Source organism: Thermothielavioides terrestris, chromosome 3 (genome assembly GCF_000226115.1).
Source record: "Thermothielavioides terrestris NRRL 8126 chromosome 3, complete sequence".
NCBI classification, from domain to species: Eukaryota; Fungi; Ascomycota; class Sordariomycetes; order Sordariales; family Chaetomiaceae; genus Thermothielavioides; species Thermothielavioides terrestris.
The window spans coordinates 349,112-361,715 of NC_016459.1; the positions used below are offsets into that span (position 1 = coordinate 349,112).

General features: G+C 49.1%; 2 protein-coding genes across 2 annotated transcripts; one reads left to right on the forward strand and one right to left on the reverse strand.

Moving 5' to 3' along the window:
* Positions 1-1,642: 1,642 nt before the first annotated feature.
* THITE_2144836 (uncharacterized protein) lies at positions 1,643-3,539 on the reverse strand (the record flags this gene model as incomplete). The annotated part of the gene is made up of 2 exons (XM_003653776.1): positions 1,643-3,357; positions 3,431-3,539. 2 exons carry the CDS (start codon positions 3,537-3,539, stop codon positions 1,643-1,645), a joined length of 1,824 nt encoding a protein of 607 aa, XP_003653824.1.
* Positions 3,540-5,794: 2,255 nt separating this feature from the next.
* Positions 5,795-6,610, forward strand: THITE_2129386 (uncharacterized protein; the record flags this gene model as incomplete). The annotated part of the gene is made up of 3 exons (XM_003653777.1): positions 5,795-6,038; positions 6,096-6,163; positions 6,245-6,610. 3 exons carry the CDS (start codon positions 5,795-5,797, stop codon positions 6,608-6,610), a joined length of 678 nt encoding a protein of 225 aa, XP_003653825.1.
* Between the last annotated feature and the right edge of the window lie 5,994 nt (positions 6,611-12,604).

The window sequence follows — 12,604 nt, forward strand, 5'->3', positions numbered from 1 at the left end:
ACGACCAGCGACGAGCGACCAACAATGACGGGTTCCTTCGAACCGGAGAACGTGACATGGAGCCGCTGCGAGCCCAACCAGGCAGCGACCCAACCCGACGACTTGGCGCGCTTGTGCGGCTCGTGCAGCGACCCCTAGGCAGGCAAACGCAAGGGGGTAACCAACGCAGGGCGGTTGAAACAAAGCGTGGCGCGTGTTTGAAAAACGATTGGGACCAATGATTGATTGTGGAACTGCAGCGGGCGGAACATGGGGCAGGTGCAGGCTGCAGCCCACAGCTGCGGGTCATGATGCCGAAGCGGTTGCAGTTTGCGGCCGCAGTTTGCTGCAAGATTCAACCTTGTCGGCAGTTGTTAGCATGGACTGAACTTACACAGTAGGTCGCGGCAAGAGTTCCTGGACTAAAGCGGTGCAAAACCTCTACAAACACGCCTACCTTACCCCAAATAAAATAGGAATGGCGGCTAGAAAAACTAGCGGGTAGAATACTATGTCCCTCAGGGCAGAGGATTCCAAAGTGATTCGATAGGAGGGAGGAGAGTCCCCTCAACAGGTTCCAACTCTACTGGATTTAGCGGCTATCTCTCCGGCGGCGCTTACACGACCGAGACCGTCGACCCGAGTGCCAGCGCTAAAAGAGGAGGGGCGCCCCAATTGTTAGGGCGACGATCAGAATTTCACCTGTATTCTTCAACAGGTCTGTGTAGCTCAGACGCTCCTCGTGATGGAAGTACACCAGGGGGGCCCAATTCCGCAATTCCGTTACCTGCATCCATGTACATACATACAGCTGCAGTTTTAGCTCAATAGCTCTGCCACCTTCCGTCTGGACAGACAGAGGCCAAAGAGACGACAGGCTCAACAGCCCCCAATGTGAAGAGCAAAAGTTGCTTGATCGCTTTTTGGTAACTTGTCTGAGGAGTCTTCCTCCTGTGAGCTCTCCACTCCTCTTCACATGCGACCATGAGACGAGGGTTCTTGCGGGGATTAGTTGAAGGCGAAAGAGTGATAGTGTTCTCGGCCATCAGCTAGGTAGCGTTCAAACACCTGTGTGTATCTGGATTCTCCCCTAGCATGGAAAAAAACCTCATTCAACAGTCTCCTTGCATTGCTCCCTTTGCGACGTAAACCCTCATCGACCCATATGCTTTCGCCGTGTTTTTCTTGCTTTACCTGAACAAGCGATCTTTGTCACCGCGGTTTCGTTTTCTTGACTGAATACTTCCGCAGCTCCAGCCTGGATGTTGCCTTCGTCGTCCAGAATCGCCAAGCAGTTGACATTATCGAATCCTAATTAGGCGAGTTAGGGCAATTGCATAGGACACTGGCAAGCTGTTTGGCCACCTCTTCACGTTCAGGCGGCTACGCTATGGCGCAACGTTACCAAGGTTGCGCAAACCAAGGGTACCGTCAAGGTCAAAAATATTGATGTCCGATGAAATGGAGCCACAGGAAGAAGAGAGATAGCAGCAAGGGGGAAAGGTAAGGAAGAACACACCGAAAAAGTCAAAAGGTAGCTCGCATAGGCGTACATGGGCTCTTATTACTTCAATGGTACTACCGAATTACATACTCCGTACATGCCTACTACGATTCCATTCCTCGCCCAATCCATCGGAGTCCGGTCCCACGTCCAGCTTTTTCAGTTGCCCGCCAGGATGGACGCCGCAATCTTCTCGGCAAAAGCGTAGATGGTCGCCTGGGGATGGCCCGGCAGCGCAAAGGGCAGCGCCGAGGCGTCCACCACGCGCAGTCCGTCCACGCCAAACACCTTGGCGCGCCAATCGACGACGGCGCCGGCACTCGCGTTGGTCCCCATCGCATTGGTCGCGCAGGCATGCCAGATGGGGATGGCGTTCTCGCGCACGTAGTCGAGGATCTGCGCGTCCGTCTGCACCGACACGCCGGGCTTGACCTCGGGCCCGACCTTCCAGTCGTCCAGCAGGGGCGAGCTCCAGGCCTGGCGGACGCGCTTGAACGCGGCGACGGCGACCTCGGCGTCGGCCGCGTCGGTCAGCCAGCCCATGTCGATCACGGGCGGGTCCGAGATGTTGGCGCTGCGGATCGTCACGGAGCCGCGCGAGAAGGGGTGCAGGATCGCCGCGCTCAGGTCGCCGATCGTCGTCACCCCGTCGCCCGTGCCCGCGAAGCTGCCCGCCAGGTACTCGATCTCGGGCGCGTCCGAGGGCAGCGCCGCGAGCAGGGCACTGGTGCGGGCCGAGAAGTTGGCGCGCGATGCCGCGGGGAGCTTCTCGAAGGCGATGTAGCCGCCGGGGGAGCTGTACGGGCCCGTTTTGTTGCTGACGTACTCGGCGAGGATAGCGGCTGCCTGGTTGGGATTGGCCAACTCGCTGGCGAGCGACGGGGTCGTGACGCCGTTCTGGACCGAGAAGAAGATGGGGTCCTGGAGGTTCTGGCCCACGCCCGGCAGGTCCGAGATGACCGGGATGCCCAGCGAGCTGAGGAGGGCTCGGGGCCCGATGCCGGACAGCATGAGGAGCTGCGGCGAGTGGAAGGTCCCAGCCGAGAGGATGACCTCGCGAGTCGCCGTCAACGTGTAGGCCGTCCCGTTGGTCGATACGGACACGCCCGTTGCCTTCCCGGACGTGAACAGAACCTTGGACGCCAGGGTTCCGTTGTAGACCTTGATCTGCGTGTTTCGCAGGCCCCAGTCCAGGTAGCTTGTCTGAGACGACGACCTGGTGGCCGTGCTCGGGTCGACGGTCTCGGTCGTGTACGCGCCGCCGGAGAGGTAGCCGCTGTTGAAGCCAGTGGAGTTGGAGCCCAGCCCGACGGCGTTGAGGGCCACGGCAAACCAGGTGTTGGTCGGATCCACCCAGTTGGAGTACGACACTTGGAGAGGCCCACAGGACGAGGACTTGCCGCTGAGGCAGAAGACGGTCGGGTCAAAGGTGAAGGTGGCATTGGGTGTGGCACGCTTCTGCCAGTCGGGAGGCGTGAGCGTCGTCGATTTCTCAAAGAACTGCAGCATGTTGTCCCACGTGTAGCTCTCGTGGCCGGCGACGTCGGCCCAACGCTGGTGCGTCTGCTTGGTGGGGCGATGGTAGGCCATGGTGTTGATGGATGACGAGCCTCCCAGAGTCTTGCCGGCGGCATAGTGTATCGAACGGTTGTTTGCACCCGTCTGCGGCTGGGACAGCAGCTCCCAGTCCAGCAGCGGGACCGGCGGAAAGTCCTCGACGGGCGCAAGCACCGGGTCGGAGAAGGCGTAGCCAGGAACCGTCGTTATGTTGCCCATCTCGGTCGCCCAGCCGCCGGCCTCGACCACGGCAACGGATTTACCCGACGCCGCCAGCCGCACGGCGATGGCTAGGCCGGCCGTACCACCTCCGACCACTGAGGTCGTCATTGTCAGCTGGAAATCCCAGCAATGGTTAGGTTCCTTGGAGCAATGCTGCGCGCGACATACCCACGTACTCATAGCTCGCATCGCCCGGTGCAGGAAACGCGCTGGAGCCGGACGACCGCACGGGGACCGCCAGGGCGAGCAACGCAGCCACGCCAGCGGAAAACAACATTTTTACCGCGGCTTGCTGGGTAGCTGCTCATTAGACGTCAAAGATGCTCAGAGTCCGGAACGATCTCCGCGTCTTCATGGCGCCGCGGACCTGCACGGCGACGGCGGACAATTAAACATCAGCACCTGCGGCGCGGACCCGGAAGACGTGCCATTGTTTACCCGGCAACGCAATAGCCCGAGCCGGGAAGAAGGAGGTATGTACGGAATTACAGTACTATTGGCGCGGCATGTTGGCCGGAGACGCATCCAAATGTAGTGTAGAGCGTGGAACCACAACGTGTAAGGTTCTGCTTGGAACAGCAGGGGTCCATGGCATTCCGAGAGCGAGCCAGCCTGAAAAGGGTCTTCCAGCGGCAAGCGAGATGCAACCCTTCCGGGGGGAGGGGACAGAACTGACAGGAACTCCCCCACCTTCCGTGGCTCTCCCGCGTGTCTGGAATCCCACAGGCCAAGGTCAAGCACTATACTACCTTGATATTCAACCTGAACGGGCAGATGGAGTCGGGCTTGTGAGCTGACGTTAGCTACGGCGGCATCATGTATCAAATCGTATGCAATTTCCGCAGTGTAGTGTACTTTGTAGCGCAAGCATGAACACCACCTCCTATCATCCCGCCACGCCGTCCGCTCGCGGGAGTCGCAGCCGGGGAAACCACCGTGAGCTTGCCGGCTTCAAATTTTCCCGCTCTCCGTGGCTTAACTACTGAGATGCTACTTTAGTACAGCGTAATCACCACGTCTTCGTTTCCCATTAACTGTTAACTGTCTTGGACGCCCGACTTCCTCGCCGCCCTCACCACCCTCTCATTACCGCGCATGAGACGCCAAGACGCTTGGAAAGGCCTGATAGAGCTCAGAATGCGACTTGCCTTGCCTAGTACCTACCTACTGTGCAGTGTCCGGTTCGGAATTGTTGAGCATCCTGTTCCAATTCCACAGTGCCTCTCAAAAGGAACAACCCTGATGCCACGAGGGAACCGGACTTGTTGGGGCTCCAAACACGCCGGCACCGACTACCAAAGGAGGTTGGAGCCCCGACGAGTAGTGTATACTACTGTGGTAGGGTAGTGTATGGATTCCGGGGCTCAAGGTTCGCCCTATGTAGCGTATACACAAGGCAGCCATTTGGGGGCCGGCACGCCGAATTATTTAACTCCTCCTCCTCCGTCACGGACCGAGCTGCTGAAACTGGTTTGGAGGAGCTGTTTCCCGGGAACGCCAAGACGAACCCTGAGTATCCCAGGACGCCCTCACCTCTGCACCACACAATAATCCAGAAGGCTGCGATTCTTTGTCTTTTCTTTCTTTCTTCTCCTTACCTTCTTTTCTTTTCTCCTTTCTTTTCTCCTTTTTTTTTCTCTTTTCCCTACCTTATGCCTTCGCTCCACTCGGCGTATCTCGGTCACGTTGGCCAAGAGCTTTCCGCTTCTTTGAACCCCGCCCGAGCCGCCCGAGAGTGTGTCATGGGTGCCGTTACCGTACCAACAACTGTCAAGGCGCTGCAGCAGCAGCCTCCGCAAGGAGTGACCAGAATTGGCTTGCTCGCATCCGGGGATATTTGAACATCCGAAGCTGTGTTTGAGGTTGACGGTTGAAGGCGCCCGCAATCCAAGCAAGGGCTCTATGAACTGGGCGATCTGCTTCAGAGGCCGTGGGAAAGGGAATTCGGGGTTATTCAGAGGTATCCCCAAATCCAAGATAGGCTGAAGAAATGTCGAATGTGGTGGATTGCGTGGCTTCTGAGTGTAGTTAGAAAGTGCCTCCAGCTGACGGGATGGCCAAGACTTAGTTGGCTCAAGATGAGTTCTGGCCATGCGTTGAAAATCCGGGGAGGAACGCTGGTGCCGGCAAGTTCATAAAGACGCGAGTTAACCGAGCAGGCTGGAGGGCTACTGATTGGTCAGATGGAAAGCCTTCGAGGGCCCAGGCACACGGCTTGCTGCCGGCGGCAACATTTTCTCAGGGGCCCGTCAATGCTGCCGTGACATGTGCGGTTGGCGAGTGTGTCCAAGCGCGCCTGAGCGTCTTCCGTTCCAGACGAGTTGCAGAAATTCTCCCCTCAGAAAACCTCCCCGCAAAACCTCATGGCAGCTACTTCATCGATGAGAGATGCTCGAAAAACTGATAAGCCCAAGAGACCGCCCTGGCCTGTCTTGCGATGTGACTTGATCCGGCGTCTCTTGCCGTCGTCTTGTCCCTCAGTAGGACTATTCCACCATCATCATCAGCCTTGGACCACCTCAATTCTTTAAGATGGCGCTGCTCGAATGGGCTGTCTTGGCCGCCAGGCAGACCACTGGCGACTCACAAAGTCTGCCGAGCGGGACACGGGCGCCGACTCTGTATGGGTTCATGGGTTCGTTTGGGCCCTTAGCCTTGTGCGCGGTCGTCTTGCGCTTCTACTCCCGGTACCGGTTTGCCAGGATCGGGTGGGACGACATCACCATCGCCATTGGCTTGGTGCTCTATACCGGACTCATCGTGGCGACGGTTTTTGGTAAGCCACCTAGGCCTTGCGGGACACGGCAAGTAATGTCGAGACTGACGGGCACAGCGATCCGCTACGGCCTTGGGGTGCACATCTGGGAAGTCCCTCAAGACACCGAGGTGCAGATGCAAAAGGTCGGTCTCATGCATACAAAAGCTGATCAGCATGCCACTGAATGCTAACCGCCTGTCCATCCCGCCCCTCCCCCCTGGCAGTGCGGCTTCACCTCGCAGGTTCTGTACCCGTCATCTCTGGGCGTCGTCAAGTTGTCCCTCCTCCTGTTCTTCCTCCGGGTCTTGCCCGCGGACCACACGTGGCGGAAGGCCCTGTTCTGCCTCGCCGCGTGGGTTGTGACTTCGGAAAGCGCCTTCACCATCGCCTTGTTTCTCCAATGTCGGCCCCTCAATTTTTATTGGGACAAGACGGTCGACGGCACCTGCTTTGATCAGCCAAAGTTCTACTACGTTGATGCCGCACTGAACATGACAACGGACTTGGTTATTCTGTCGTTACCGTGGTTCATCTTCAGGGGTGAGTGTGCCTTCATCACCTCGAGCATTTTGTTTGTGATTGGTGACTGACCATAGTGACTTGCTCCTCCAGACCTCAATGATGCGGTGGCACGCAAAATGCAGTATGCAGGAAGATTGATGGTAAGTGTGATCCTAGATTCCAAGTGGGGAGGCTCCCACCATTGCCAAGATATTCTTGGCAATGTGTGTAGGGCGCATAGGCCATGTAGGGCAAACCCTATATAGAGCAACCCTAACCTAGAGCCTAACCTAGATAGGGTCATTATCTATTTATATATATAGGAGTATCCGATATCAAGTGCTAGGCCGTAAGAAAAAATATAGCAGTGCCTTTACTACGTTGATCCTCGTATTGATCCTCCTTCCCGATTCGGTAATTTAATCCTTCTACGTATCCTCCTTGCTAGTGTATATACTACGCTATAGATTCAGGGCTAGACCGGCCACTACAATGGTTGAACGTACTGGCGAAGGCGGCTCTACAATGTGCTAAACTGGCATAGGTGTCTTCCTAGGCGTTATAGGTTATAGCACTATAAGCTATAGCGCTATTATATACTCAATCGGGGCTACCGGTGTAGGCACCTCCTATAAGGAGTTCCTCGTCAATAGAGTAGCTAGTATAGGCACCTCTCGTAAAGAGGTCTTTATCGATAGGCCGGCTAGTATAGACGCCTCCTATAAGGAGGTCCTCGTCGATAGACCTACTGTAGGTGCTTCTAGCTATAGAGCCTTACCTATAGTCGCTAGAAGCTGTAGTATAGCTAGCGCTATGTTCTAGGGGTAGCTATGTAAATGCTTAGCGGGTGCTATAGCGTCTATAGCCTTCTCTGTAGCCTTGTCTACGACTTTGTCTATAGCCTTGTCTATAGCCTTATCTATAGCCTTTATATTCTTCTAGGGCCAACTATATAAGCGCTTAGCTAGGGCTTCGGCTTCCTCTTTCTTCTATATTGCGCCTATAGGCAAGTCGATGCTTAGGCGTTTCCAATATTCTTCTACAACCTTAGGCGTATACCGTATTTTGTATAGCGATTTCTAGGCGTTGTAGTAGGCGCCTAGGTTCTTCCACTAGATTAGATACTTAATCTATATACCTATAACCAAGCACTTGAGAATACGCTCTACCTTGTAGTTATCGCTAAATTCGTAATCCTTGGACTAATCGGATACTTAAGAATCTTCGACTAAGCCTGCCTCCGGTTTAATATAGCTATATAGATCTTCTTCTAATAGCGTAGGTAAGAGATACTCTATAGAGATGACTAGGTAGATTCCTATATAGCTTAGAAGATCGAGTTTATAAGCTAGGTAGCTAATATAGCGCTTAATAGGGAATAGCCTAGTACACTATTGTAATAACTTCTAAAGTAGGTTGCTAGGCAGGTAGTAGCTATAATAGAGCCGAAGGTAAACCTTGTTATCGATATCGAATTCGATTTGCCGGTGACGGCTATTATAGTAGCGCTTAGCTCGTATAGTTGCGAAATCCATTGCTAACTATACTTTACAACGTAGATCCTCTCACAGTGTAGGTAGGTCTACTAGAGTAGCCGCGCCTAGATTAGCTATAAGTATATCGAGTAGTTCTTATAGTTTAAAACTGTACAACTACTTATAAGGCGTTGAACGGATAGGAGCCGAATAGACGTTGTTAAAGTTCTATTATAATAGAGGGATAATGTCGACCTAATTGCCAGTTAGGAATTCAAAGGTATAGAATTGTAAAGCGATTTCTATAGTCTAATTCTTATACTTTGCTAAGCTATCTGCCTACGGATAGTATATAGTGGTTATCAATAGCTTAGTGCTCTAGTACTCCTATATATTGGTCTAGAGGTCCAATATAAACTTACGATCGTAATTGGAAATAATAGCTAATGGTATACCCTAGTCTAATAGAAGCAACTAGCGTATAAGAACGTAGCCCTAATCCTTTATAGAGTATTTGCTATTACCTAGCAATAGAAAGGTCTATTTACTACTCTTGTAGGATATAGTCATTATTATATCGAAGCTATTGTAACCTTCTAGTTGCTAAGGTAAGCCTTTTAATAACGTGTTTAAGAGGCTTACAATGAAATCGATCGCGATTATACGTATTAGAAGTATATTGCTCAGCTAAATTGGCTAATACTTGCCAATCGGCTTTTGTCGATCTATAGCATTGAGATAGTATAATGGGCAATGCGCTATATACTTCTTGACTTCGTAGGTTTTTAATGCGGAGAAGTGCTGTAGATACGTAGAATAACAAGATGTAGATTGATGATGGTGGTAGATTAAGGATCTAGGCGGTAGTGCGCCTAGAAATATATATCTGCAGGGCAGAACATATATGCGTATACCGCCTGCCCGAATGGGCCTAGCGTTGCAAAGTCTACAACTCGGGGCGTAGGGTACCCTTATCTAATCTATATATATAGACATATAGGTCATATAACCCCCCTATTCCTCCTACCCTATATCAAGTCCGGGCCTATAGGAAAAAACGGCAATACCCTCATTGCCTTACCTATCTAGATCCTTCGTATTGTCAAATACCCTTTAATTGAGTGCTACAACGTAGGGCTAGAAGTGTAATGCCGGATTAGTCTAGATAGCGATCAACTGACTTCTTCTATATCTTATCGTCATTAGCGGGAACAAGGTTCTTACGAGGCTAGCTACGCTTACAAGCTAGCTAAGGTACCTAATTAGGTATAGGAGGCTCCTCTCGAGAGACTAGGCGATCTAGATAATCGCCTTTGCGAGCCTAGTATTCGTTGATCAGGCGCTATATATAGTATAGCTCGTATACGGTTTTCTAAATGCTCTCTTCTTAGCTATAGCTAGTCCATTTGATTAGGTATTTAAGGCCTTTATATATAACCTTATAGTCAAGGATTATATCAACCTTATATTTATTGCCTAATTCGTTATTATTAGAGGAGCAGTCCGATTAAGAGTCGATAATTGGGCTAGGAGGTAGCGTATTATAGTCGAAAGGATCGTCTTCCTAAGGAGCTAGGCGAAGGTGAGCGATAGAAATGACTAGGTAGATACCTATATTAGCTAGGAGATCTAATTTATAAGCTAGGTAACCGACGTAGCACTTGACTAGAAAAGGCCTAGTGCGCTATTGCAAGTACTTCTAGGATAGGTTGCTTAGGAGATAGTAACTATAGTATAGATATAAATAAACTTTGTTGCCTATATTGAACTCAATGTCGTAGTGTTTACTATTGTAATAGCGCTTAGCGTATACTACTATGAAGTCTATACTCAATTGAGCATCCTAATATAGAGTATCTTATAAGGCTAGAATAGTAGCTGGCTTAGTAGTGGCCTAGTTGGTAAGAGCTTCCAACGGTCTAAGAAACTTAAAGCCGAAGAGCTGCTTATAAAGCGAGGATTTGACAGCTTTAATATAAACGTTGTTGAGGTACTATTATAGAGGTACAATGATATCTAGCCAATTGCCCTCTAGGCGTTCAAATATATAGAAGTATATTGTAATTTCTATAGTCTATTTTTTACGTTTCGAAAGGCCATCCGTCTATAGGTAGTAGGATATCGTTATTAGCAACTTAGTGCCTAGAGCCTTCTAGACATCTTGCTAGAGGTTAGAAGTAAACTTATAATTGTAGTCGGAGATGATTGTAGTAGGCACGCCCTAGTCGCTAAGAAGCAGTTGGTAAATCAAAATATACCCCTATTCCTAAGCCGAATAGCTGGAATTGCCTAGAATAAGGAGGATATACTTCGAGGACTTATAAGATACTATAAGCAAGCTATCGAAGTGGTCGTAGTTTAGGAGCTGCTAGGGCAAACTGGTAGCTAGGACCTTCGGTAGGCCTAGAATAAAATCAATAGCGATAACGTATATTGGCAAAGTATTAGATAGTCGAATCGGTTAATAGTTGCCTAGTTTAGGGCGATGATCCGTTGTATTAACTTGGTACTTTAGGCACAGTTTGACGTACTTCTTAACGTTGTAGGTTTTATAGGCTATCGATATACCTTGTAAGTCGTATAATATCTACTTGATACCAAAGTGGTGCTTCTTATCGTAGGTGGCTTCTAAGATAGTTTAAATTATATTGTAAGGTATATAAAGTGAGTACAATCCGTTAGGTCGAATATTATAGAGAAGGCTATCTACAAGGATAAACGGGAGGCTAGGCTAAGAGAAAACCTTGCTATTGCCCTTAGTAGCTAATTCGACGATAAGATCTTTGATAATAGCTATATACTTAGTGTCATAAGAATATATAGCTATAAAGCAAGCTTGAAGGTCGTTATCCAACTTTGCTTCTACGAAGGTGAACCAGATATTGTCGAGGACTATATCGTCGTCGATAGAACCGTTCTTATAGTCCGAGTCGTCCTATAGGGCCTTTAGACAGCTAAGTATATCTAGCACTAAATTTAGGTAGCCTAGGAGATAATAGATCTCTAAATTATACTATAAGAGATAGATAGAGGCGTTGATAAGCCTATAATTAGCTCGCTCAGTAGACAATATATCTAAAATAGTCTAGTTGACGATGCTTTTCGTAGAGGCGTAATCTATAAGGACAACGACTAGCTTATATAATAAGTAGATTATAGTATATAGCTTCTTAACTACCTAAACAAGGTAGGCGACTTTCTATTTAGAAGGTCTATATCGGAGTTCCTATCTAGTGAGGCATTGGCTTAGGAATATAATAAGCCAAACTTAAGTTAATAGGATAATAGTTCTAGACTTCTATTCGTAGCTATTAGTAAGGTAGAACGCTATAACGTTGAAGCTACGCTCTAGGCATCTATCGATCTATAAGAAGAGGGTCTTATTAGGGTTAAAGTAGACTAGAATAGTCGGGTCTAGCTTGTAGATAGTATCCTAAATAGCTTCGAAGGAGGCCTTCTCGGTAGACGTAGGCTCGAAGGAAGTCTTAGCGTAATAGGTAGTACGTTTGCCGGGGTTGCTATTTTATACTTAGCTAGTAGCTCGGCCTTTTATAAGCAGTATAGTCTTACGGTTCTAGAGAAGCTCGATAAGCTATATATAGTATAGGATCAGATAGTATAGAAATCCTAATACGCCGATATACTGCTCTAGAGCCTTTAGGTTATTCGGAAAGGCGAGGTTCTTGAAGGTAGCGATACAGTGCTCTATATTAGTCAATCCGAATCTATCGACGTAGAAACTAAGTAGCTCTACGCTAGAATATACAATATACGACTTAGCTAGTACAATAGAGATGTTCTTCTTCTCGAACAAGTTGAAGATAGTTTCTAGGTACTTGGCGTACTCGTCTACAGTGTCGCTAAAGATGATGATATTGTCGATAAATATATAGGCGAAAGAGGTGTAAAGGCGAAGCAACTAGTCTATAAAGCGCTAGATATATATAGGAGTATTGTAGTAGCCTATTAGGCATACTTTCAGCTATTCCAATCTATAAGGGCTAATCAGGGTAAAGCAGTTGTAGTATAGCGGATATATATCGAATTAGTAGAAGAAGGATATAGTATCGATCGTAGTAATGAACTTCTTACCTTGTAGGTATACAATAATATCCGACTAGAGTGGCAAAGGGTAGTTGTCGGGTACTATAACCTTGTTAAAAGTATATAAATCGATAACTATATAGCCCTTGATCTTACTATGAGAGGTACGTTAAACGATAAATACTAGGTACGCGAAAGGGGTGGCCTTCGTAGCCTATTCGAAGCGCTTCTACCAGTATAGTTCGTCGAAGGTAGCGTTAAGAACTTCGCGATCGTGTACACTTAGAGGGTATTGGCGAGCATAGATTTTCTAATGCTACTAGCCTTCTACAAAAGGTACTTACATTATATCCTCTTCGTCCTAGACAATCTAGCCCTTATCCTTCTATAAGTGGGGATAACGCTTAACGATATCAACTAATCGCTATACTAGCTTACGATCTTGGGTATATATATATATACCCTCTGAAGTGAGTATCTCTAGTAAATCGGTAGGTATCTTAAGGCCTAGAGTCGAATACTTCTCTAGTACTATCGGCTTATAGTCATCTATAGGCAAATCAA